The 26346-nt window shown below is 41.8% G+C and overlaps 2 protein-coding genes and 1 long non-coding RNA gene across 15 annotated transcripts in view; 2 read left to right on the top strand and 1 right to left on the bottom strand.

Annotated features, from left to right (window-relative positions):
- Nucleotides 1-4810, top strand: part of MAP3K5 (mitogen-activated protein kinase kinase kinase 5) — a 194546-nt gene extending 189736 nt beyond the window's left edge. For 2 of the 3 annotated variants that reach the window (XM_077894294.1, XM_077894293.1), the window contains 4 exons: nt 641-753; nt 1494-1606; nt 3266-3342; nt 4037-4810. In XM_077894294.1, coding sequence (XP_077750420.1) covers nt 641-753; nt 1494-1606; nt 3266-3342; nt 4037-4097 — 364 coding nt within the window. In that variant the 3' untranslated portion in view covers nt 4098-4810. Of the gene's footprint in view, nt 1-640; nt 754-1493; nt 1607-2140; nt 3343-4036 lie in introns of all 3 variants that reach the window. The other variant, XR_013377302.1, reaches the window with a different exon arrangement.
- LOC144311909 (uncharacterized) lies at nt 2104-11701 on the bottom strand. 4 transcript variants are annotated; one of them, XR_013377400.1, is made up of 6 exons: nt 11635-11701; nt 10719-10908; nt 6951-7238; nt 5438-5524; nt 4392-4467; nt 2104-4174 (listed from the first exon to the last, which is right to left on the bottom strand). It is a non-coding gene; the product is annotated as an uncharacterized LOC144311909 (long non-coding RNA). The 4 variants fall into 4 exon arrangements; XR_013377392.1 differs by lacking the exon at nt 11635-11701 and adding an exon at nt 11223-11624; XR_013377397.1 differs by lacking the exon at nt 11635-11701 and adding an exon at nt 11274-11624.
- Nucleotides 10719-26346, top strand: part of MAP7 (microtubule associated protein 7) — a 173659-nt gene continuing 158031 nt past the window's right edge. For 5 of the 8 annotated variants that reach the window (XM_077894306.1, XM_077894304.1, XM_077894307.1 and 2 more), the window contains exon 1: nt 11160-11303. Coding sequence is in view for 3 of the 8 variants with exons in the window: in XM_077894317.1 (XP_077750443.1) it covers nt 10813-10879 (67 nt within the window). In the remaining 5 variants the exon portion in view is untranslated. Of the gene's footprint in view, nt 10880-11159; nt 11304-26346 lie in introns of those variants that run through there. The other 3 variants (XM_077894311.1, XM_077894308.1, XM_077894317.1) reach the window with 2 other exon arrangements.

Raw genomic sequence — 26346 nt, 5'->3', positions numbered from 1 at the left:
AGTACTTGTTCCCTGCCAGATATTGGTGACCTCATCTATAGTTTACTTCTCAAATTTTCAGTTAAAAAAATGACTGCCTTTCTGCTTTGCATTGACTATTATGTTACCCATAATCAATTTTTTTTGATAAGGGGTCATACTGGTAAAACTGCATATATTTTATTTTACTTTATTTATTTGCCATTTATGGTCATAAAAAGAAACAATAAAATATCTCTGAAGATTTTGACAGACAGTTGCGCTGGTGGAGAGGTGGTTTGAACTGTTGTCTGGAAGTATGAGCCTTCTAGAGCTCTGCTACTCAACATGGGGGTCTGTGGACCAGCAACATGCATATCACCTGGGGGAGCTTATTGGATATGTGGAATCTTGGGGCACCTGGCTGGCTCAGTCAGAAGAACATGTGGCTCTTGATCTCTGGTTGGGTATTAAGATTACTAAAAAATAAATAAATAAACTTAAGAAAGAAGGAATTGCAGAATCTCAAACCTACCCCCAGAGTTACTGGATCAGAATCTGCATTTCAATAAAATCCCATGGTTGTCTATGTTCCTCATAGCTTGAAAAGTCCAGATCTAGAAGGTCACTCTGGCTGCTCCAGCTTTATTATCCTGCCAACCAGTATAATTTTCTTTTACAGACTACTGGAAGAATTGGTTCAGAAAGAGAAAGAATTACAGGCACTCCTTCATCAAGCAATTGAAGAAAAAGACCAAGAAATTAAACATCTGAAACTTAAGTCCCAACCAATAGGTGAATAGCAGAAAACTTTAAAGTGATACTGTTAAACCAGGCTGCCACAAAAAAAAAACTGAGAAAGCCAGTGGGCAGTTTTATTTCATGGTTTAATTGGCATCTGTCACATGTACCACTACTACAAGCAGAAATTGCTTTTTAGAAGTATCGAATTCTTAATGGCAGCAAACTATAGTTTCTATATAACTTAATATGAAATAAGATGGGTCATGGTCATCTTTTCCTGAGATTATTTGAGGTAAATAGGGCTCTTAACACTTTTTTCAGTCTTTTTTTTTTTAATTTTCAAATGAGATTAGTAGACTAAAATACCATTTTGGGTCATTTTTGCATTTGTATTCTGTATATTCTGGGTTTTTTCCATATTATTGCAAGTAGCGAAAAAAAGAGACTATTCTATAATTATATGGTTTTCTGCTAATTATGCTCGTGTGTGTCACATGAAAATCCCACAGTACAGTTTTGGTGAAACAAGTTTATTCTAAGAAGCTATAGAATTGATATGAAAGTATGAGGTGGGAAATATCATTACATTATTGCTTCTGTCTCTCCATTGATTAGTAGTCTTTAAGAGTTTTGTTCAGATTACCATTTATGCTGCCAATCTCAATTGCTTCTATTATTCTCTGGTAGAGCAAAATCTCTTAAAGTATTAATAAATGTCTGTTGATGGGGAGGGTCTCAGATGAGGTCTTTTAGAAGCTAAGACTGTCCCTCCCTCCCCAAATCTGTTCTAGAGATTCCGGGATTGCCAGTATGCCCCCGGGATTCTCCTGGCACAAATACTGAAGAATCTGAACTTACTGAGTGGCTGAGAGACAAGGGAGCTGATGAAGACACTATAAGTCGGGTAAAGACAACTATCCACGGGGGACAGGCTTTGCTTTCATTTCATAATGTTGAGTGCTTACTCTGTGCCGGGCACGGGGCATGTACACTGGTCAGCCCTCCTGCAGCTTACGGACCAGGGTCGGCAGATGGTCATCAAATAATTCCACAGATAAAGTGTAATGATTTCTTACTAAACTCTCTGAAGTAAAGGTTATCAGGTGTTAGGAGGCAGAGAGAGGAAGAGGTTAGGGAAGGTTCTTGTAGAGGATGGTGAGTGAGCTGTAGGAATGAACCAAGCCATCTGTATGTTTATTCGAGGAAGGGTAGGTGAGGAGGGAAAAATCATTTGAGAGGGGGATGAGGGGTTGCTGTATGTGCAAAAACAATGAGGCACGGTCCGGGTCCCCTAAGGATTTTTTTGTATTTTTGAACTGAAGATTAGGAAGGATGGAAGAATCAAGACATAACTAAAATTTTAAAGTTTCTAATTCTCTTTTAACTAATTCTCTTGCAACATTATTAGACTCAGTGACTTTACTTTTTTTTTTTTAAGATTTTATTTATTTATTCATGAGAGACATACAGAGAGAGGCAGAGACATAGGCATTGGGAGAAGCAGACTCCATGCAGGAAGCCCGATGCAGGACTCCATCCCAGGACCCCGGCGATCACGACCTGAGCTGAAGGCAGACACTCAACCACTGAGCCACCCAGGCACCCCAGTGACTGTTTATTGATACTTAATAAAATAGATCTAGTCAGTCAACTTCTGTCAGGAACAAACACTTTCTATAATAACCTAATTCCTCTCTGCTCCTTACAGACTTTGATAATCAGCATGAGTAGCACTTCTATTTCAAGATGTCATACATGTATACACACATACCCACAATAAGAGGTTATATTTTTTACTATTTTATAGAAAAGGCCCCAGTACAATATTACATTAACTTTAGTTTTATGTTTAAAATTTTTAAATAACTAAGAATAAAGATGTTTTTCTCTTTGATGATTCATTGGACTGCTAAATAAAATTTAGAAATCTGCATTGAACAAGTTACTGCTACGTAAATTTAAACAACTCTTGCTTATGGAGAGATGCATCCATTCAAGTTCTCCAAAATATTTATTCCTCGACCTAAGATCAATTCATAATTAAGGAGTAGTAATTGATCAACTAAATCACTGCCTTTAAAAATAAATTAATGTTAACGCTTCGGTTTAAATTCAGGACTCTGATTTTATAGTAATTACTAAAAAGAACCTTTTAAGAGTTACGAAAAATAAATTGAGAAATTAAATTTACACAATACCTTTCCAGGAACACTTTTTATCCATTTGAGGAAAATAAAGCAAAAAACCTCTAAAATACAAACATTATCTTATGAGCGGGACATGTAATTACAAATGAGTTTTATCTATTCATTAGAAGGCCATTCAGAAATTGTGTTGCTTGTAATCTTTACACATTTGGAAGTCATATGGATGTATTTCTTTGTAGTTATTTTTTAACAGGGGGGACTTTTTCCTAATAATTCCGGAAGATTGTGTTTTTAGTAGATTTCCTTTTAGATTCATTTTTAAATTACTGCCCATGTTTGTATTATGGATAGAGTTTATTATTTATTATAGGTGTATGAAACATCTTATTTTTATGCATATTTTACTTTCTCCACAGTTTTTGGCTGAGGATTATTCACTAGAGGATGTTCTCTACTATGTTACACGTGATGATTTAAAATGCCTGAGACTAAGGTACCACTTTTCTTTCTGTTCCTTGTTTATGGTGCAAAGAATGCTAGGCTGAGAAGTCTGGGTTCCTGCCCTGGTTGGGCCCCTCACCACCCCTAACCATCTCAGCAGTCCTGGGCGCCACTCTCTGGTTCTCATTTACTTAGTAAACTGAGTTTGTTGGACCAGGCTATATTACTAGGCATTCTTATAACCAATAATTTTTCTATATTAGTAAATGAAAATTAACTAAAGAATTTCTTGATAATATAGTAGACTGAGACCATGCAGTCATTTTAAAGCTGCCTTAAACAAATGCTCTAATTTATGGTTATACCATACAATCCAAATATCCAGATATTAGGATAGGTGCTGATTTGCCATCCATGAACCATATGTAACCTGATACAGTTTCTTACGATAATTTTTCTAGCAGGCCAAGCATATGCGTAACAGACTCACACAGACCTCTGTAAAAACACATCTCAAATGTGCTGAAAAAACGAAAGGATGCTTTGGGACCTGGTAGTTTGTGGGAGTAGAAAGGAAAGGCAGGGAGGGGTGATGCCAAAACATAGAAAGAATACAGTGAGGACCAATAAGACTTTGAGATCTTCATGTTCTATCAGAGCAGCTAGAGGCTAAGAAGTCACTTTTATATATCAAAGGCGATGTTTCAAATGAAGTGTTCTCTTCCCTATGTTGTGTCTTTAAACAGGGGAGGGATGCTCTGCACACTGTGGAAGGCCATCACCGACTTTCGAGACACACAGGCTTGACTGTATCGCTTAGTTTGTTTCCAGCCTTCCTTGGAGATTATAACAGACAGAACTGATCTTCGCAGGGGAGGGAGAATCTAAGGGAGAGGAGAAAGAAGCTGCACTTTAAATCCAGTATTTGTTTACTTGTGTTAAAAACAAACAAACAAAAAGACAAAATACACTGAAATTTCCTAACTGCTTCTATTTCTACAATTCATAAGGACTCTTTGTAAGGACTTTTCAAAAATAATCCCAAACGTTAGGATGCTTGGGATTATTTCATTCTAAACATTTTTATGGAAATATTTTTACCTTAGCAGCTGTTGCACTTCGGCCAAATGTCTCTTTTACACGAAACAGATACAACATTTCATGTGATTGTGCATCACTGGAACAAAACCAAAATGTGACCATGACTTTTTAGGCTTATGTGTGTTTGTAAGATACTCTTAGTAGAAATGCATAATTTGAATTATTGTGTAAAGTTTATGTTTGTTTTTTTTTAAGTGTGCAGAATCTGAGAAGCAATGGTTTTTACTTATCTGTATTAATTGTAATATTGACTCTATTTTGTAACTTAAATTTCTAGCCCATAGTACCTTCATCTGAGTTGTTTATGTACTACTGAACTGTACCAGTTGCACATGCCTGAATCATAGTAACGTTAGCTTGTTCTAAAGCTATCCATTGTGTCATATTTACTCTAAAAAGTAAAAAGACTCTTAACATAATGTTTGATAGATTCTGAAGAAATTCTTACTTTGTTTTGACAAACCAGATAAACTACTGCGTCAAATTTCTAGTTGTTTCTTCCACCCTCCTATTAAACAGAATCTGTCTTCTATTCAGGTTAATCAAAGAACAATTGATATGCAAGCTGTCCCTCAGGGCAGCATGGTTGGTGAGAGAGAGGGTGAAGAAAAGAATAATTTACATGAAAGTTCCCTGTGTTTTTCTCAAGGCTACAAGTTATGTTGAATGACTGTTATCTCAAAGGGTCTGCAAATAGCATCCCAGCAGAGAGCACTGTATTTTCCATCTCCTTAATTTTAGTTCTTGTATTTGAGGGAAATATTTTCATTTTAAGCTGGATGTTCTATTTTAAAAGCCTGCCCATATTAATAGGGTGAAGTCTGAAGCTCCTGGATAGATGGATGAGACAAACACAAAATTCTTAGATACAGAGGAACTTGCTTATTACTATGCAAGACAGAAATAACATATAGCTGTTTATGTACCATGACTTGACCCATACATATATAACTTTGTTTGACAAAACAGGAATCATCTTTATTTCTATGTGAAAATCAAGGTTTGATGTATCTTGTATTGCATTAGACTGCACAGAAACTTCTCACCCGATTTTCTCATTTGCTACTTGCAACAACATAGCTGCATCTTTTTTTATATCCCAATCTCAAGGACAGATAGCTGCCTCTCGTAACCTGTGGGGACATTTCAGAGGAGGAGAGGTATAAATTAAATGATACGTCATTTCATTTATACTGAGACACAGGGTAATTCCTTTTTTTTTTTAAGATTTATTTAGTTAGTTTTAAAGATTTTATTTATTCATGAGAGAGAGAAAGAGAGAGACACAGAGACACAGGCAGAGGGAGAAGCAGGCCCCGATGGATCACGCCCCGGGCTACCCTATTTATTTATTTTAGAGAGAAAGAAAGCATGAGCCAGAAAGGCAGAGGGAAAGGGAGAGAAAAACCCCAAGCAGACTCTGCCCCCAGCACAGAGCCTGACATGCTCTCACTTCCCTAAGATCATAACCTGAGCCGAAACTAAGAGTTGGTCACTTAATCAACTGTGCCACCCAGAAACCCTGACACGGGGTACTTCTTAATTAAGCTACAGTTCATCTCCCCAGTCCTAATGGCTAGGTGCTGCTTTTAGATGTGTATAGGACCAAGCTACCTGTCTTCAATCAATTCTTTAACAATGGGGTCTTTTCTCGGGATGGCTGGGTGGCTCAGCGGTTGACCATCTGCTTTTGGCTCAGGTTGTGATCCCCAGGTCCTGGGATTGAGTCCCGCATCAGGCTCCCTGCAGCCTGCTTCTCCCTCTGCCTATGTCTCTGCCTCTCTCTCTTGTGTCTCATGAATAAGTAAATAAAATCCTAAAAAGATAAGAGGGCCTTTCCTTGGAATCTTCCTCCTACCCTACCTATCTTTGTGGGCTTTGTAGGTTCCTCTATCCCTGTATGGCTCATAATATAGTCCCAGGTCAGCATCATTAGGTTTTTGTCAGAATTTTGGTTCTCAGTCACAAAAGAAGGCAATTCCATTAGAGTCCAAGTTTTGTTAAAGGTTTCACTTGAAAGCCATTTGGCATCAATCTAGGCCACTGACTCTCAACCCACCTTCACATTAAAATGACCAGGATGCTTTTTAAAATATACTGATGTCACCACCTTAGAAAAACTGCTTTTATTGGTCTTGGTTAAGGCCCATAGATCCTATTTTTTAAAAGCTCTGCAGATGATTTGACACTATCAAGTCCCAACTTATTCCAAGGGACACCTGGACAGAGAATTAAGAGAATTAGCCCTTTTCCATAGAGTTGGTAGTAAGATGGTATTCATTTTTCATTTGGTGTAGCAAGAGTCTAGACACATAGGCCTGGACCAAAACCATCACTCTCCTTTTGACCTTAGGCAGATTAGTCAACCTCTCCAAGTCTCAGGTTCCTTATCTGAAATGGGGAAAATAATGTACCTTCCTCATAGGGTTGTTGTAATATTTAAATAATATCATGCAGCTAAGATGCTTAGTGAAATGCTTGGCATATAGTAAGGATTCAGATGCTGCCTGTTACTGTTACCTCTTCTCATTCATTTAGAAGTATTTATTAAGTACTTACCGGGTACTACATATTGTGGTACATGAAGACACAGTTCTTGCCCCCAAAAGTTGACTGTCAGAGGTGGAATGGAGACAAAGCAGAAACAACGGTACATGTAGTAAGTGCTCTAGTTACATTTGACTGCCAAGGGGTGGGGTGGGGGTCAAGAAAAGTTTGAAGCAGGCTCCATACAGGGAGCCTGACATGGGGACTCGATCCTGGGTCTCCAGGATCATGCCCTGGGCTGAAGGTGGCGCTAAACCACTGAGCCACCGGGGCTGCCCGGCTCCAGACATTATAGACGCCCTATAGAGAAACAGAAGACAAAGTCACCAGCAAATAATTCATATTAGACTGAAGAGACAAACTTGTAATAACAAATCACAACTACTCTATGTTATAAAGGCTAGAAGAATGTAAGCCCAGAAACCCCTGGGGAGCTACAGAAGACAAGCTGGCTGGGAAACCCCTGGAGAGCTACAGAAGACAAGCTGGCTGGGAGCTGGGGGGCTGATGGAACAAGATTTACTGAGGAGAAAGACCTCAGCTGGGGCAATTGGAAAGAAGGAATTCAATAACTCAGGACAAGGAAGTCAGTCAATCAGGGTAGAGAGTTCCAAGAACAAAGGCAGAAAGTGGGGATTTGCAAGTTCTAGAGAAAGTGAAAAGCTTTTATATTCCATTAAAGTATGCAAAAATTTTAACTCACCTTGACTCATATTTGGCTGGAAATAGGAGTTCTAGAAATAAAAAGTAGGAAGTGGGATAGGAGAGAGCTTAGGGTGTGATGCGGGGGGTGGTCAGGGAGGGAAGTGGAGCTGGTATTATGTCAGAATGGGAAATCTGTTAAGGGTTTTTGAGCAAAGGGAGGGGTGTGTGTAAAGTAATGTATGAGATTAATCCAGTGATGTTGTGGAGACGTTAGAGGGAACAAAAATTGGACAGAACAGGGGTTGCTCTGAACCGTTCTGAATCAGATGTGAATGGATGTGTAGTAGCACAGCAGTGGGAATTGAGAGGGTGGAATTAAAACCATGAATTGACAAGATTTGGGAACCATGATTTGGGCAGTGATAACAAGGGAGAGGAAAGAATAGATGTTGAAACAATGCAAGTTAAGAGAAGAATTTGAAAATGGCAATTTTGAAGGGGAAGCCTGTATGAGACATGATGAATGAATGGCAGAACATTCTGCTAGAAATGTGCAGAGACCATTGAGAATGTACTGGTGGAAGTCGGGACAGAGGTTAAGGGTATATATTCTGGATCTAGGAGTCACCTTGATGGAGATAACAGTAAATGAGGACTATGAAAGATAGAAAGGTCATGGCCTAAAATTTGGGGAAAAGTAAGGTTTGGGGATAGTTTGGGAGGAAGGAGGAATTTAAATCAGCAACAGAGACAAAAGGACTGGTACACAGAGGAATGAGAAAAGCCAGACCAGTGGTGTAAGCCAAGAGGAAGATGATCAGAGGATCTAGTGCAGTAGAGAGTGCAGGAGAATGACAGATTAAAAAGTAATAATAGGGAAATTTGATTTTGTGACCTGGAAAGTTTTTATAGACAGGCAAGAAAGACTAATAAAGCCGATTAAACAAAGGTAGTAAGACAACGGTGTAATAACTACCTTTGGTGAACAAAATGTATGACAACAGATTTGGGAGGATAGGATGTCAAGGAATTTTCAGAATCAAAGAGTTCTAAATGTATTCTTTGGGGTAGAGGCCCTGAATGGAGATGCGTTATAGAAAAAGAGAAGGAGTGAGGTTTCAAAGGAGGCAGGAGGTCCAGATCCTCCCCTCTGCAGAGGAGAAGAGTGATTATTTGGAGAGATTTTGAAATGGGTGTGGGAACTTGAGACAGATGGCTTCTCTGTGCTAAGTACAGCACGAAGTACATCATGGTGGTGTGTGACATTTAACAGATGTCCCTCACCAAATTTTCATGCAACAGCCCACCCTGTTATAGGACACTGCATTAGGTTTGAAACACATAGCCAATTCAGGGCCGAAGTGCACGATTTTGGTGTGATTCTTATTGGCACTTATTTTTGTGTAACTTGTGACAGACTAAAACATGAGTTAGCAAAAGGATGCAAGAAGAGATAAACATATACCCCAAACAAATCAAACCAAACCACAAAACACATGTATAAACACCAGTAAGTCTTGATTTTGGGGAATGGTGGGGGGATGTATCAGAAAGAATTCACTGGCTTACTTAAGGATTCACTGGTAAATCAATGTTCTTCCAGATTTCAACTCTAAGAGAGTCTTTCTGATAACAGGAGAGTGTCTCAAACTCTGATGACTTCATATAGTAAAAAAATATCTTTGCTGAGACCCACCCTGAGGTCTACAACTACCTCCACCCACGTGACACTTTATTTTTATTGATTAGACATCTGGTAAGAGTGATGTGCATGTGAATTCAGAAGGATCGCATCGCTAAACGACTGGTTTGCTTACCCTACCATAGAAATGGCACTAATGTAAAATCCATTATCACAAACCATGGCATCAGCGTTCCTTAGTAAAACCCCTACACCAAGGGCACCCGGGTGGCTCAGTGGTGGAGCATCTGCCTCGGCTGGGGTCGTGGTCCTGGGGTCCTGGGATGGAGTCCCACATGGGGCTCCTTGAGGGAGGCCTGCTTCTCCCTCTATCTCTGCCTCTCTCTGTGTCTATCAAGAATGGATAAGATGTTTAAAAAACAAAACAAAAAACCCTATGGAGTCTGCCAGTGAACCAGTAAACCAAATAAAAACAGTCCACTCCTGAGCTGAGGGGCAGGGTTTTTATGCAAGGATGGTGAGAACTGTCACCCTACAGAGAACTCCAACACTGTTCCCAAGAGTGCTTGGGCCTCCAGGAGATTCTGCTGAAGTCCTTGAAAGAGTTTTAAATTGTTGGGAACTTGCTGGTGATGTTCAGCCAGCCGAGGCCGGACCGTGGGAGTGCATTTCTGTGTAACCAGGCGGAACTGGTCGCTGCTGCTCGCTTTTGTTCCTTATGTTTCCATTTATGCAAGCTACCTTTTCCCCCCCTCTGCATTTGGTTGCTTATCGTTTATTTGCCGAATACTGCAGATACTGGTTTCTCCTCAGCTAATAAGGTCTCTTAAAACAAAAAACAACAACAACAAAAAAAAAACAGCTGTTACCTAAATGCTTTTCCCCCTGGTCTTCCTGAGCAAGCCAGAAATCACAAGGTAGCTACTAATCGGAAACCAAGAGTAAGAAGGCACATCACCCGGCAAGAGTTTCATTAAGCTGTGCGCCCTGGGGCTCATCAGATACAGAGGCCTAAGCCGCGGAGGGAAACCAGAGCCCCGCGTGGACTCCGGCCGGCGCACTTCAGCCTTCCACGTGGCACCACGCTCTGGCGGCCGTCACCGTGGACTCCCGCCCTGGCTGCCTCGGACTTCAGAGGCGGACGGGGCTTCCCGAGGCCCTCGCGTCACTTGGGCTGATCCTCACGCCGTGCGGGCCCGCAGGCGCCGCCCGCGCTCGTCGCCCCACCTCCAGGCCTCGAGGAGCCCGCGGCGCTCGCGGCGGGGGGTCCCGGCCAGCTGCCCGGCTCCGCCCGCCGCGCCCGCCGCAGACCCCGCCCCCCCAACCCCAGCGCGTCGGTCGGAGCGGCCGCCACGCCGCACCTGCCCGCCAGGGGGCGCGCCCGGGCGCAGGCCCCCGCCGCTCCCCGCGGGCCGGCTCGCGCTCCCTCCGCCCCTTCCCTCCGCCCTCCGCCCTCCGCCCTCCGCCCTCCGCCCTCGCCTGACGGCGCTCACCTGTCTGGGCCGCGGGCCCTGGAGGCGGGGGCCTGGCGGGAGCGGGGCCGAGGAAGAGGGCGGAGCGGCTCTCCCGGCGCGTCATCGGAGCACCATGGCGGAGCTAGGAGCTGGCGGCGACAGCCACAGGGGCGGCGACGGCGCTGTGCGGAGCGAAACAGGTGACTGCACGGCCGGGGCGGACGGGGTCCTGCGGGCGGGGAGCGGCGAGCCGGGTGAGTGGGCTCGCGCGGGGCACCGGCCGCCCCCGCCCCCCCCCCCCCCCCCCGCCGGGCCGCGGCCCGGAACCGCCGGCCCCGCGCGCCGCGCACCCGACCTCGGGGCGCGCCTGCCCTCCGCCCCCCGCGCCGCGTCGGCCGCCCCGGCGGGCCGTGCCCGAGCGCCGCCGGCGGCCCCGGTTCCGGTCGCCCCTCACGCTCCACCGCGACTTTCCCACAACAGGTGGAAACTCGCCAGGGAGCGCGGGCGGGAGGAGGACCTGGAAGCCGGCCGCTCCCCTCCCACCTGCCGACCCGGCTCTAAGTCAGTTGAATGGGGAGATCGTTTCCCGCAAACCAAACAACCAGCCGGAAGATGCTCAGCCAGGTGCGACCGACGGGATCATCCGTGTCTGCGCCGCTCGCGCCCCGGGGCCGCAGTTACGCCGCGTCCGCGGGGACCGGGACCGGGATCGCGGAGCGGGGAGTGCGGGGCCGCTCGCAGGAAGGCGGGGCCTGCGTGTGCGCGACGGTCGGGCTCGCAGCTTCGTTGGCTTGAAAGGGTAGACCTGGCACCAACCCCGGGTGGGAAGGAATGTCGGCCCAGGTGGGGACACCGCCCCCCACCGCCCCTTAACGCCCGGGGACCGGGGCTCACATCCTCAAGGCAAACAACAGGTTTCTCTCCCCAACCCCGTCTTGTTGGAAGACGATCTTACCCCCTCGTGATAGTTTTTTGTCTTGAGAAAACTGTTGCAAGTCCTCTCCTCTAGCCTAATTTTTTTCTGTTCTTGGCCAGTAAACGGTTTCTGGTACCTTCCTACACTAGGGATGGGGGCGGTGAGACAGTTTCTTATTTTAAAAAGAATTCAAGTTGCAGGCTCCCCGATTGCAGTGTGTTTTCTGCTTAATACACACACATAATCGGAAACAGTTGTTTCCCGAAATGCAAGACCTTCCAGATTCTCCTATCTACCTACCCCCCATCAAAAGACCTTTTGGTTTAAATGATATGTTTATTTTAATACGGAAGTTCCAGAAAACCCACAACAGTCTTTGGAAACGTATCTGCTCTGCTAGGAAGACTTTGGGCACCTAAAGTCTAATGACTTAATCTCAGTAGTCAAATACCTGAGGTTCAGGCTGACAAGATGTCTTGAACTTGTTTACTTTGAAATCACGCTACTTCCCTTAGGGTGGTTTATTTTGTATGAATGTGTTTGAAAGATTGGTCCATCGTTATTTTGATTTGGGATTGGGAAGGGGTGGCTAAGAGGAGATGTCTTCGCAATTGCTTTATCGAACTTGATGAGCTGGGCGGACGCGCGGGCAGGTTAGGCCCCCCTCGCCTAATGAGGGCAGCATAAGGGCAGCATCCTCATTGTGCATATAAATGGTTTGGTGCCTAATCCCCACTAAGTGGCTGCTTCTGAAAAAAATTGTTCCAGAAAATTAATACACACCAATTTATGATAAAAAAAAAAAGAACTAGTCTTTTAGAATCTGCACATGAGTAACTTGTTCAGATATAAGTAAACTACAAACTAGCATTTCAGTGTCTGACCATGTTAACTAACGAACTGGTCATTTTTCTAACGATATAAAAATCAGGTGATTATCAGTGAAGTATTTTGTTATGAAGGGAGAGTTTAATTGGTTGCCATCTCCTTCATAGAAAAAAATTCTTCCAAACATTTGCTTAGAAACTTTGATTTCCATGTTATATATGGTCTTTTGAGTAATTGTATTTTTGATTTAACTAAAATTTATTTCTGGCCCACATCTTTTTCCCATTTTTCTATCCCCAAATTAATGTTTTTAGTATTCAGAAGTACCTATGTAGAACAGGTGCCAAACACACAAGAAAGGTAAAAATATATTCTTTAAATCTAGGTTGCAGTATTTTGAGTGAACAGCTAAGGACTGCTTGAATTTTAACAACTTAACAAGTTTTCCATATGTTTAAGACATATAACCTATATTTGAGTATGACTCAAATGTAGTGCTTTATTCTTATGGACCTGTTTCACCTCATACACGTCCAAAAGCTGCAATTCATTGTATTTTAACAATCACAGATTTGTATAGAGGTGAGTGTTTGGGGAGGAGGTAGGGACTTTTGTCTTTTACCATCAAGAGGTGATTTGTTGAGGGATTCATTTTTTTAAATTAATTAATTAATTAATTTATTTATTTTTTATATTTAAATTTTTTTTTTTTTTTTTTTTTTTTTTTTTTTTTTTATTTATGATAGTCACAGAGAGAGAGAGAGAGAGAGGCAGAGACATAGGCAGAGGGAGAAGCAGGCTCCATGCACCGGGAACCCGACGTGGGATTCGATCCCGGGTCTCCAGGATCGTGCCCTGGGCCAAAGGCAGGCGCTAAACCGCTGCGCCACCCAGGGATCCCAAATTAATTAATTTATTTAGATTAGGCTATTGTGATGTAAAGTCCATTTTAAATGTCTCTTAGTTTTTTTGTGTACCTGTGCAAAGACCATTGTAATTTTAGGACTTTTTTTTTTTTTTGAGTATAGTTGACACATGGTGTTACATTAATTTCAGGTGTACAACAGTGATTCAGCATCTTTCTGTATTATGCTATGCTCATCGCAAGTGTAGCTGCATCTGTCACCATGTCAACAACACTATTACAATATCATTGCTTATATTCCCTGCGCTGTGTCTATTTTTTCCTGTGATTTAGTCATTCCATAAATGGAAGCCTTTACCTCCCACTCCCTTACTACTCTGGGAACTATCAGTTCTCTATATTTATAGGTTTGATTCTGCTTTTTGTTTGTTTTTTATGTTCCACATATGAGCAAAATTATAATGTATTTGTCTTTCTCCATCTTACTTAGTTTCACTTAGTATGATATCCTCTAGGTCCTAGGAGAATTTAGGTTAGAATTTCAGGTGATTATGAAAATAAGACCTGTAATGTACTCCCTAATTATAAGGATATATATGTGGGTGTATCAAGGATGGGTTGAGAATTGGTGGTATACCAATTAAAAATGAAACATTTAAGGATATTGAAAGGTACTGTATTAATCCAACATTTAAAAGCCATACTTATCTTAGCTTCTACTCAAAGGTAGTCAAGTTACAATCCCTGTGATAATATTTTTTATTTTTCTTGTGGATAAGCAGTTCTTTCAACATATTTTTCAGTAGCCAAAAGTTCACAAATAATTGACTTGGAAGCAAGTTTTTTATTTCACCACTAGAGGACATCAAGTCCTTTTTCAGGTCGTTATTTGAAGAGTCACAAAGATGGCTATTCACAAAACTGTTTCTGTCCAAGCGTTCTGGGTTTAATTTTTTTATGCTTATGCTCAAGAGCTGTGGAAAGTGAGCATGCACAGCTAATTTCCCAACTTGATCACTTTTTTTAGAAAGCCTACCCAATTAAGATGGGAAGCCATATTTAAAGCTGCATCTGAGGGACTCCTGGGTGGCTCAGTGGTGGAGCGTCTGCCTTTGGCTCAGGGCGTGATCCTGGAGTCCCAGGATGGGGTCCTGCATCGGTCCCGCATGGGGCTCCCTGTGAGGAGCCTGCTTCTCCCTCTGCCGATGTCTCTGCCTCTCTCTGTGTGTGTCTCTCATGAATAGATACATGAAATCTTAAAAAAAAAAAAAAAAAAAAAAAAGATAAAGCTTCATCTGATTAATTCATGAAACAACACTTTTCATGCATACCTATAATCTGTGAATTCTGTTAATATTCTTTTGGGAGAAATGACTTAGAACTTGGACTTGGGGTTTTCTCCCCCAGCAGGCAGTCTAGTGAAAGAATATGGGCTTTATTTGTGATCTTGGTCATAATCCTCACTGCATTAAAGTGATCTTTATTGGTTTCACTTAGCTAGAAGATTCCACAAATATCTGCAAATTAATATTGTAAGATAGGGATTCAGGCCACAACTTTTTAAAAAAGATTTTGTTTATTTATTTGACAGAGCGCAAGCAAGCAGGGGGAGCAGGAGAGAGAGACGCATGCTCCCCACTGAGCAGGGAGCCTGGCATGGACCTAGCAGGGCTGGATCCCAGGACTCCGGGATCATGACCTGATCTGAAGGCCTTAACGGACTGAGCCATCCAGGCACCCCTCAGGCCACAATTTGATGTTAAACGTATCCCTTCTAAAATCCAAGTCCTAAAGTTCATAATACTTCATTCAGGTGGCTAGATAACTTTTTTCCCCATTCTACTGTGGCTAGCTCTTACTTTACATCTTGCTGAGGAGTGAAATATTACTAGACCAGGCAACTGTGCTTAGGAACATGCATTTTTTATATCATTACTTAGGTATGTGTGTGAAACACTAATTTACATTGGCATGTTCTCTAAAAATTTTAACATCTTTGCTTCCTGGTGCATGAGAAATAATCATTTAAATAATTTAAAATAAAGGGGTTATTTTTTTCAAAACTCAAGTCTCATTAATATTGATGTAAAAGTTGAAAATATTGAGGCTTAGAATAATTTGACCAAGAAATATGTACCTTGCATATATTAAGCAGTATGGTGACTAGAAGGTTGACAAAGACATGCTCCTTGGATTTAGCAAGGGAAACAGAACTCATAAATAATTGTGGGTTATGAAGACTTCAGTGAAGAAAGAACTGCTTCTGGCTGTGGTCATCAGGGAGGACATAAACTTTAAAAGAATAAGTAAATGATGTCTAAAGTTGGATAGAGGAAAGAGGAAAAGAGCAAAATTTTGGTCATATTGACTCATGTGTGAACCTCAAAATGAGAGTTGTAGAAGATCAATTAGGAATCATGATACATGGCAGCCAAATTGTGGAACGGTTGCAGGTCAAGCTAAGAGGCTGGTATGTTACTCTGTGGACAGTGGACAGCAGTTGATGATTCTTGAGAATAACATATCTTGATTAAAGTATGCTTATTTAGTCTTTCTGCACCCATGAATCTGCAAGCTTGATTGCAAATTCTAGCAGAAAAGCTATGCCTTTTAACGAATACATAGTTCCTCCATCTAGGAAAATGATCCTCTTGAGTTGACTTCTGCGGCTTTGACAATGGTAACATGGGGTTGTGAGAGCATATGTGGAACATCTGTAGAGTCAGACACATCAGCCAGACCTTTGAAGATCAGTGAAATCTGGAGACCTAACCAGCTGGTTCTTATTTTGAAGTAGGCATGTAGACTAGAGGATGGATTTAAGAAGGAAGAGTTCAGGGATGTTCAGACCAACTCTGAGGTTCCCACAGAAATCTAGGCAGGCTATTGGAAATGGGAGGAGAATGATTAATTCAAGATTCTACAGAAGCACGTGTCAAAGGATACAGGTAAAAAGCAGCATTTAAGATTGTACTCCTGGCTTGAGTTTGTGTCATTGGTTTAAGGATGGCATGAAAGTAATCATGAGGAGAACCTAGTTTTGGTGGGAGAAATAGAAAAATTTCTGGGCGGCCCAGGTGGCTCAGCGGTTTAGCACCACCTTTGGCCCAGGGTGTGATTCTGGAGACCCAGGATTGAGTCCCACATCGGGTTCCCTGCATGGAGCCTGCTTCTCTCTCTGCCTGTGTGTCTGCCCCCCGCCCCCGTGTCTCTCATGAATAAATAAATAAATTTAAAAATCTTCAAAAGAAAAATTTGTTTTAAACATGATATAAGACATGTAGGTAGAAATATCTAATGGGCAGCAGCAGGATAAGGAGAAAAATAGAAGCTGGAATTCTGGGATTCATTCGATAAAGGAATAATAATTGAAGCCAAGAGAGTAAGGAGAGCCTAGAAGGAAAAGCTGAAAAGGGGTGAGACAATATTCAAAGCATATAGGAGGGGGAAGGGACAGCAAAGAAGCCAAAAAGATGGGAAACGCCTAATTGAGCAATGCACACCTGCCAAGAGAGAGAGAGACAAACAGGTCAAGGATTCAAAGAGTAAAAGCAAAGTCATCACTGTGGTTACGGGGTGGTCACTGACCACCCAGAGAAGAGGAATTTCACTTGTTGGTGCAAGAGTAAGGGATGAACCAGATTATAAGTGATTAATAGGTGAGCAGTTAGAAAGATACCTGACTTTGGAGACTCCATAAAACTTGCTGGTGAAAGGAAAAACTTAGAAATCCTTCATTAGGCAGAGGACTTTTTCCCTCTTCTTAAAATTCACTTTTGCATAGAAAAAATTTACTGCTATTTTGGTTGTACAATTCATTGTGTTTTGCCAAAAGTACAATCACATAACCACCCTGTAATCATGGTCTTGTCTCACCCCAGAGAATGCCCTTGTATTGCCCCTCTAGTCACGCTCTCCTCCTACTCTTAACCCCTGGCAGCTGCTAATCTGTTCACCATGTGTCTAGTTTTGCCTTTTCCAGAATGTCATAAAAGAGGAATAATCATATACCATGTAACCTTTCGAGTCTGAATTTTTCACTTAGCATAATGTATTTGAGACTCTAACATGTTGTTGTATATATCAATAGTTATTGATGAGTAATTTGCTGTTGTATGAAAGTACGATAGATTATTATTCCATCTGCTCATTGAGGAGCATTGAGTTATTTCTAGGTTTTGGTGATCATGAATACTGCTGCTGTAAACATCTACACACAGGCTTTTCTCATTTATCTAAGGAAGCTAGATACCTGGGAGTTGGGTTGCCAACTCATAGCAAGTATATGTTTATAAGAACCTGCCAAACCATTTTCCAGAGTGACCCTACAGTTCTGCATTCCTGCAAGCAGTATCTGAGTTCAAGTGGCTTGACACCCTTGCCAGCACTTGATATTGTTAGGTTTTGATTTTAATTTTTAGCTGCTGTACCAAGTTCTTTGAATAAAAGTGTAATTAATTGCCTTAGAGTGAAATAGTACTTTTCTGGATGCTAAATGATGCTCAATGAACACAGAATAAATACTCTTGGAGGTAGTGTTGCTCCAGAGCACAGGTATAATGAGGAGTTCTTATTTGGCTTTAATATCACCACTCTTGTTCTCCCTCCCACCCCACCCCCCACCCCCGGAAAGTATTGATTTCCTGTGGAGTCTGCATTCTGGAGTTGATTATGAAAAGAAGTGCCATTATGTAGCATGTCCCATGCAATCCAAATTCCACCCCCCCCCACCCCACCTTAATGTCTATCTTCCAGTCCCTTGAAAACTAGCTTTCCAGAATTTGGAAAATTTAAGTTACAGGGCTGGAAATATCAGTCATATAGCTTGATTTATGGTCCTGATCACTCCTTGTTGACAGAATTTATATTGTCAAATTAGCTACTTAAATATCAGCTCTCAGTTGCTGAAGTATGTATTTCTTTTTTTAAAGATTTATTGGGGGATCCCTGGGTGGCGCAGCGGTTTAGCGCCTGCCTTTGGCCCAGGGCGTGATCCTGGAGACCCGGGATCGAATCCCACGTCGGGGTCCCGGTGCATGGAGCCTGCTTCTCCCTCTGCCTGTGTCTCTGCCTCTCTCTCTCTCTCTCTCTCTCTCACTGTGTGCCTATCATAAATAAAGAATAAAAAAAAAATTTAAAAAAAATAAAAATAAAAAAATAAAGATTTATTGGGACACCTGGGTGGCTCAGTGGTTGAGCGTCTGCCTTTGGCTCAGGGCATGATGCTGGAGACCCGGGATTGAATACCACATTGGGCTCCCTGCGGGGAGCCTGCCTCTCCCTCTCTCTCTGTGTCTCTCATGAATAAGTAAATAAAATGTTTAAAAAAAAAGATTTATTTATTCATGAGAGACACAGAGAGAGAGGGAGAGGCAGGCTCCTCACAGGGAGCTCGATGGAGGACTAGATCCCAGGACCCCAGGATCACAACCTGAGCCAAAGATAGTCGCCCAACCGCCAAGCCACCCAGGCATCTTGAAGTATACTTTTAGTATTTTGTAAAGGTCTTGATAATCAATCATTGGACCTTTAATCACTGAGCATGATCTAAGGTTCTATATGCTAAATGAATATGGTACTTAGGCTTATTTCTTTTATATAAAATCCAGCTTTAAAGGTTGTCTAGCAGGATGCCTGGGTGGCTCAGCAGTTGAGTGTCTGCCTTCGGCTCAGGTCATGGTCCCAGGGTCCCAGGATCAAGTCCCACATCAGGCTTCTTGCAGGGAGCCTGCTTATCCCTTTGCCTGTATCTCTGCCTTTCTCTCTGTATCTCACATGAATAAACGAATAAAATCTTAAAAAAAAAAAAAAAAAAGGTTGTCTAGCTGTTCAACAGGTCAGTGCCTTTTTCCTTTTTAATTTTAAATCCAGTATAGTTAACAGTGTTATATTAGTTTCAGGTGTAAATATAGTGATTCAGCAATTCTATACATTACTCAGTGCTCTTCAAGATAAGTGTACTTTTTTTTTTAAGATTTTATTTATTTATTCATGATAGTTACACAGAGAGAGACAGAGAGGCAGAGACACAGGTAGAGAGAGAAGCAGGCTCCATGCAGGGAGCCTGACATGGGATTCGATCCTGGGTTTCCAGGATCGCGCCCCGGGCCAAAGGCAGGCGCCAAACCGCTGCGCCACCCAGGGATCCCTGATAAGTGTACTCTTTGATCACCATCACCCACCCACCTATCTCCCCTCTGGTAACCATCAATTCTCTATAGTTAAGAGTCTGTTTTTTAGTTTGTCTTTTTTTTTTTCTTTTTTCATTTCTTACATTCCATGTATAAGTGAAATCATATGATGTTTGTCTTTGACTGACTTTACTTAGCATTATTCTCTCTAGCTTCATCCATATTGTTGGCCTTTTGCCTCTCTGACGTGTTTTTGCAATGCTCTGAATTACAGTTTACAAATTTAAATGGCATCAGGTGGTTTTTCTCTGTTCATTAAATACTAGTCTCCTTAGTATCTTGGAGAAATAGCCAGTTAAAGAATCTATAAGATTTTCTTAGGTGTCATTTCAAATTTTGATTTGAGGATTCATATATTTTGACAGCAAGAATCACTGCATTCAACAGTTCCTTACCCTTGAAGCTCCTACAGAAACAGTTGTGAAAGAAAGAATTGTGAGAAGTGAATTGACACAAGGAGAATTGACAAACCTGACCAAACATTGTAGATGAATGTGGGAATGCAAAACTGAGCAGAAAGGAAGTTGAGTGATGCATTTGGGATATATGAACTGTACTTTGCAAGCATTGTTAGTAAAATCCTGTATTTTTAGAGTATTGAGATTTGATATCTTAATTTTTTTTTTTTTTTTTTTTAATGATAGTTACAGAGAGAGAGGGAGGCAGAGACACAGGCAGAGGGAGAAGCAGGCTCCATGCACCGGGAGCCCGATGTGGGATTCGATCCCGGGTCTCCGGGATCACGCCCTGGGCCAAAGGCAGGCGCCAAACCGCTGCGCCACCCAGGGATCCCTGATATCTTAAAATTTATGTGACTTTTTTTAATGCTACAAAAGCTTCCTCTTTGGAGTTGGCTTTCTGGTAAAAAGAACCATCCTTTACTATAGCAAAACTTCCCACTTATAAGCCTTGTATGTTGAAAGACCATGTTGAAAGTAGAAAATAGCTATATTCTAAAGTATATTCTGGAAACCACCTGGAAAATTATAATAGCCATTGCCCTCAACCTAATGAATTTATTTCCAAGGTGAAATTCCAGAAGAGACCCCTTCTTTCAGAGTCCCCGCTTTCCAACACAAGGCCTGCTTGGGTGGCAGTAACATGCATAATAATAGGCTGTAGCAAAAATGCGTGGCTGCTTGTCAAGGTTTTGATCCAGGCTTTTGTTTCCCAGCAGTCTTAACATACCAAACAGGACCTGGTTCCTTGCTTCCTGCATTCCAGATGGATTGGTTTCTGTTCAGGGTTGAAGCTCTAAATTAGTATGGTGACCCCCTTAACTGCAGCGCTAGTCAGTTTGTTTAAATATAGCTCATTCCTTGGGCATAAGGCTATGTTGTTGAAATGATTATCGAGCTCCTGTGCTGCAGCATCATTGGTTCTCAACCTTGACAGTGAGTTAAAATCACCTGGGGACTTCTTAAATCTCGCTCTGCCCAGGCCACAGATTAGGCAATTATTGGAGGATCTCTAGGGGTGAGAGCCAGGTAGCAGTATGTTCTAAAACTACCCCCAGTGATTCCAAGGTGTGTTCAAGGCTGAGGACTAGATTAGATTGATTTCCTACTTACTGCTCTTTGATATGACCAGTAGATCTAAGATCAGACTTAGTAGATTTAATTTGGTGATGTCAAGTGTGCCCCACTCATGGAAACCACCTGGAAAAATCATGACAGCCATTGCCCTCAAACTAGTGAATTTATTTCATTTATCTCTTATTTTGCTCCAGCAATTTTGTGAAGGAAATACAGATGTGAACATGAGTACACTTGAATAGCAAAATATGTGCACAGTGGTGTATGTACTTTCATGTATGAATAGGTGCAATTCGACAAAAGGTTAGGTAATAAACTTTACTTTTGTTCGCTTCTGCTGCCCTCTTCCTCCATCCCCTGAAAACAAGAAAGGTCAATTTCAGGTAAATAAAGTTTTTCGTAGCAAATTATATACTTTTCCCAGAGGTTTTCATAGTGACCCATGGTCTCTAATTATCATACCCCTGGCTCTGGAGATCACTCTTGTTTCTTCTGTTCTACTGTAAATACTTGACACAAGAGTGACCTCCTTCCTATTCTCGTCTTCCATCCTACTGCACAACCTACGCTAATACCCTCTGGGCTAATCTTTCTTTACCTCTCTTCATTCTCCTCATTAGATGTTACTTGACGTAAGGCTTGGTCTGGTAACCTCTGCTCTTTGCACTTAACAGTATTATTCACACTTATGACTTTGAACATCATGTCAGATTAATAGCTCTGGCTCTACTTGTCAGAACCTCTAGAGGCACGTCTGAGGTGTCTCTGCATGTGCGTTTAAGGTTTTACAGTTCCATCAATTGTGACATGAAGCTGTTTAAGTGAGGGCTTATCTTTGGCAGAACTGATTTTCTCTTTTTTTTTTCCTCCTTGCAGTTGGTGTCTGCCTTGCCATAAAAACCAGGACCACAATAAAAAGGGAAGTAGGGGTTACTGAATGGGATAGATCCCTAAGGATTTCCTTTCTGCTCCTTCAAGATTATACTGCAGTTAGGCTCTAGTTAAGCCATATGATCTTGCACTCAAAACTGACCACCCAATTTAGGAATAACATTAAACTTTACTTTGTGTTTTGACTTGGGTCTAGCTGTCTGGGTTCTATTCTCAGCTGTGTCACTTGCTACTTGAGGAGTTTATGGCTTGCCATAAACTGTGGCCATGCTCTTCCTCGATTTCTTTCTTTTTAAAACCAGGATACTGGTAATACCTTCATTGGGCTATGATGAGGAGTGAATTGATATATGTAAAGTACTTAAAACAGGGCCTGACACAGCACAGAGTGTGGTTATAATTACTGTGCTTGCGGTGCTGCATCACTGTGAAAATATGGACTTACCCTGGCATGCTGAGTTCCCTCAAGCAAATTTTTATTTACTTGAGTCTCAGTGAGAGAATCAGAATGTAATGCGGATTCAGACCTAACTGCAGTTGTGTGATCACATTGCGATGGGCTTGGCTCAGCTAGAGTAAGCATCATCAAGGCTCATTGGATGGTGCTTTTCACCTGTCAAAATGGTGCACGAGATGTTTCTGTGGAAGGCTGCTGCACACAAACCTGTGAGATGCTCAGATTGTGCTGTGATTGAGTTAAAGCCCAGGCCAGCCGTTCTTCTCTTCTCTTCTCTTCTCTTCTCTTCTCTTCTCTTCTCTTCTCTTCTCTTCTCTTCTCTTCTCTTCTCTTCTCTCTTCTCTCTTCTCTTCTCTTCTCTTCTCTTTTTTCTTTTTTTTTCTTTTCTTTTCTTTTCTTTTCTTTTCTTTTCTTTTCTTTCTTTTCTTTTCTTTTCTCTTTCCTTTCAAGATTTTATTTATTTATTCATGACAGACACAGAGAGAGAGAGAGGCAGAGGGCAAAGCAGGCTCCCTGTGGGGAACCTGATGTGGGACTCAATTCCAGGATCCCAGGATCACCACCTGAGCCAAAGGCAGATGCTCAACCACTGAGCCACCCAGGTGCCCTTGGCCAGGTTTTCTTGACTTATTTTTCATTTCTGTGGTATTTGAAAGTATATCTTTTACTGTATCATAGTTCTGCAATTTAAGTTCTTTCCTAAAATACGTGGCTACAGGATTATTGCACTTTAAATCATAAAGTTGAACTTGCTCCCTTTAAACCACAAAGATGGACCTCCTGGACTTATTTTGACTTGAAACAAGCCACTTCTTGAATATATTTCTCTAAAAGGAACATCTAGGAAGCATGTACAACTTGCCTTCCACAAGGCTTTCATGAGAAGTCTGTAGTTTGGGTTTCTTGAAACACAGTACTTCCACAAAATGAACTTAAAAGAGATGGATGAAGCAGGTGAAGAAAATTAAGACGTCCAGACTTCCAGTTATAAAATAAGTCCTGGAGTTGAAAAGTATAGCATAGGGAATGTAGTTAATAATATTATATACCTTTGTATGGCAATTATACTTGTCATGGTGAGCATTTCGTGATGTATATAAATGTCCTATTACTATGTCATATACCTGAAACAAAATTGTAGGTCAACTATAATTAAATTTTTTTAAGTTCTAAAAGTACATACATGGAATTAGGAAAAAATCAGTAAACTGTTTTGCTTTTTTTTAAAGATTTTGTTTTATATATATATATATAACATATTTGTATTATATATATATATTATTGAAGTTCAATTTGCCAAGATTTTACTTATTCATGAGAGACACAGAGAGACAGGCAGAGAGAGAAGCAGGCTTCCTAAGGGGAGCCTGATGTGGGACTCTGTCACAGGACCCCAGGATCCCGACTCTATCCAAAGGCAGATGCTCAACCACTGAGCCACCCAGGTGCTCCAGTAAATTTTTTTTCTTACTAAAATTTCTTATGTGTTGTTTTATTATTTTTTTAAGATTTTATTTATTTATTCATGATAGAGAGAGAGAGAGAGAGAGAGGCAGAGACACACAGGCAGAGGGAGAAGCAGGCTCCCTGCCGGGAGCCTGATGCAGAACTCAATCCTGTGACTCCAGGATCACGCCCTGGGCTAAAGGCAGGCGCTGAACCACTGAGCCACCCAGGGATCCCCTTATGTGTTGATTTAGGAGAGACTTTCTAAAATTGCAATGGCTTATTTATAAGACCTATACAGGATATTGGGGTGGGGGTATATGAGCCAGACCTTTCTCCTTAAGTATTTTGTTCAACTTATTTCAATTTTTACCTTTTAAAAAATTTAACTCATAAATGTTTATTTATTTATTTATTTATTTATTTATTTATTTATTTATTTTTAAAGATTTATTTACTTATTTATTTATGATAGAGAGAGAGAGAGAGGCAGAGACACAGACAGAGGGAGAAGCAGGCACCATGCTGGGAGCCTGATGTGGGACTTGATCCCAGGACTCCAGGATCGCACCCTGGGCCAAAGGGCTTAGCAGGTGCCAAACTGCTGAGCCACCCGGGATCCCCACTCAAAAATGTTTAAATGTCACTTCCTCAGATGGGTCCTGGGTTTAGATGCTCTGAATAATGCCTTCAGATGGTATATATGATACAGTGGATACTACATAATCAATTAAACCAAGATGCCTTAAACCACCCTTTAAAATATTATATCCGGGCAGCCCTGGTGGTGCAGTGGTTTAGCTGCCGCCTGCAGCCCTGGGTGTGATCCTGGAGACCCGGGATCAGGTCCCGCCGGGCTCCCTACGTGGAGCCTGCTTCTCTCTCTTTCTGTGTCTCTGCCTCTCTTTTGCTCTCTCTGAATAAATAAATAAATAAATCTTTAAAAAAATATATCCTTCTTCAGTAAAAAAAAAATATATTAAAAATAAGAAATACACAATGTTAGAGTAAGCCCAGAATTTTTTTTTGTAAAGATTTTATTTATTTATTCATGAGACACAGAGAGAGAGGCAGACATAGGCAGAGGGAGAAGTAGGCTCCCTGCAGGGAGCCTGATGCGAACTGGATCCTGGGACTCGGGGATCACACCTTGAGCCCAAGGCAGACGCTCAACCACTGAGCCACCCAGGCACCCCTAAACCCAGATATTTCTTTTGCAACGATGGCTTCCTACCTCCTACTATCCCCTGAGGATGTCCTTGTTGTCCAAAGCATATACCCATATGCTTTGTTAAAGTGACATTTTGTAAATCCCAGGAACTAAATACAAGTGGAAGAAATGGTCCACAGTAGAAAGCATTATTAAAACAGAGAAAAGGGGATCCCTGGGTGGCGCAGCGGTTTAGCGCCTGCCTTTGGCCCAGGGCGCGATCCTGGAGACCTGGGATCGAGTCCCACGTCGGGCTCCCAGTGCATGGAGCCTGCTTCTCCCTTTCTCCCTCTGCCTGTGTCTCTGCCTCTCTCTCTCTCTCTCTCTCTCTCTCTGTGACTATCATAAATAAATAAAAACTTAAAAAAAAAAAAAACAGAAAAGGGGGGTGGGGTGGAGCTAGTTTTAGTCTAGAAGAACTATGAGAGGGCAGATGCCTTTGAAGAGAAAACCCCCACAATCTTCAGCGAACCTTACAGGAAAACACTATTTTGGCCTTTTAGATTCAATCCTTGATGGCCCAGCTATACCTAAAGTACACCCACAATAGAGTATCAAGTTTTCAAGGGGGTTTTGGAAAAGAGGAGTACAGAATGTTGGATGGAAGGAGAAAGAGGCTTCGCTAAACCCAGTGACTGGGAGCTCAGATACTACTGAGCCATTCTGAACCAGTGGGGAAGAGGATAAAGAGAACTTTTGGTTTTATAGGCTTCCCTCATTTTGTTTGTAAGCCGCAAGAACCAGGTCTTTTTTCCAGTGAGTCGGATAAAGCCTGGCTCTGGACTGTACAGGGACATGGGTATTTCTGGTATTAAGGGTTTCAAGACAGGTGTTTTCATGCATGCCAGTATGGAAACTGTCTCCACCAAAAAAATCAAGAGGGTAGAGAGAATGTTATTAGGATTGTGATTGTTTCTCTACAACATTGTATGTCTCTGGAACAGGTTTTTGGGTTTTGTTTTTTTAAACACATAAGTGATTTTAGTGCCTTACAATGGAAGTGTGGCCACTTTGCCCAATGATAAAAGGTCACATGGTCCACTTGTGGTGTTTTAGGAAGTTTGCAAAAAAGTTCCTTTTGTCATTATAATCCTTCCTCAGTTGCCTATTTAAAATTCACAGGAGTTTTGGGGAGCCTGAGTGGCTTAGTTAGTTGAGCGTCTGACTTGGTTTTGGCTCAGGTCATGATCTCAGGTCACGGGATCAAGTCCCCTGTGCCTTGGGCTCTGCACTGCAGGGGGTGGGGGTGTCTGCTTGAATCTTCCTCTGCCCCTCACCCAACTCACTCTCTCAAATAAAATAAATAAACCTTAAAAATAAAATAAAAT

The sequence above is a fragment of the Canis aureus genome, chromosome 1 (assembly GCF_053574225.1).
Source record: "Canis aureus isolate CA01 chromosome 1, VMU_Caureus_v.1.0, whole genome shotgun sequence".
Taxonomy (NCBI): Eukaryota; Metazoa; Chordata; class Mammalia; order Carnivora; family Canidae; genus Canis; species Canis aureus.
Note: the sequence above shows the minus strand (reverse complement) of the source record. Positions and strands in the feature narration are given on the sequence as shown.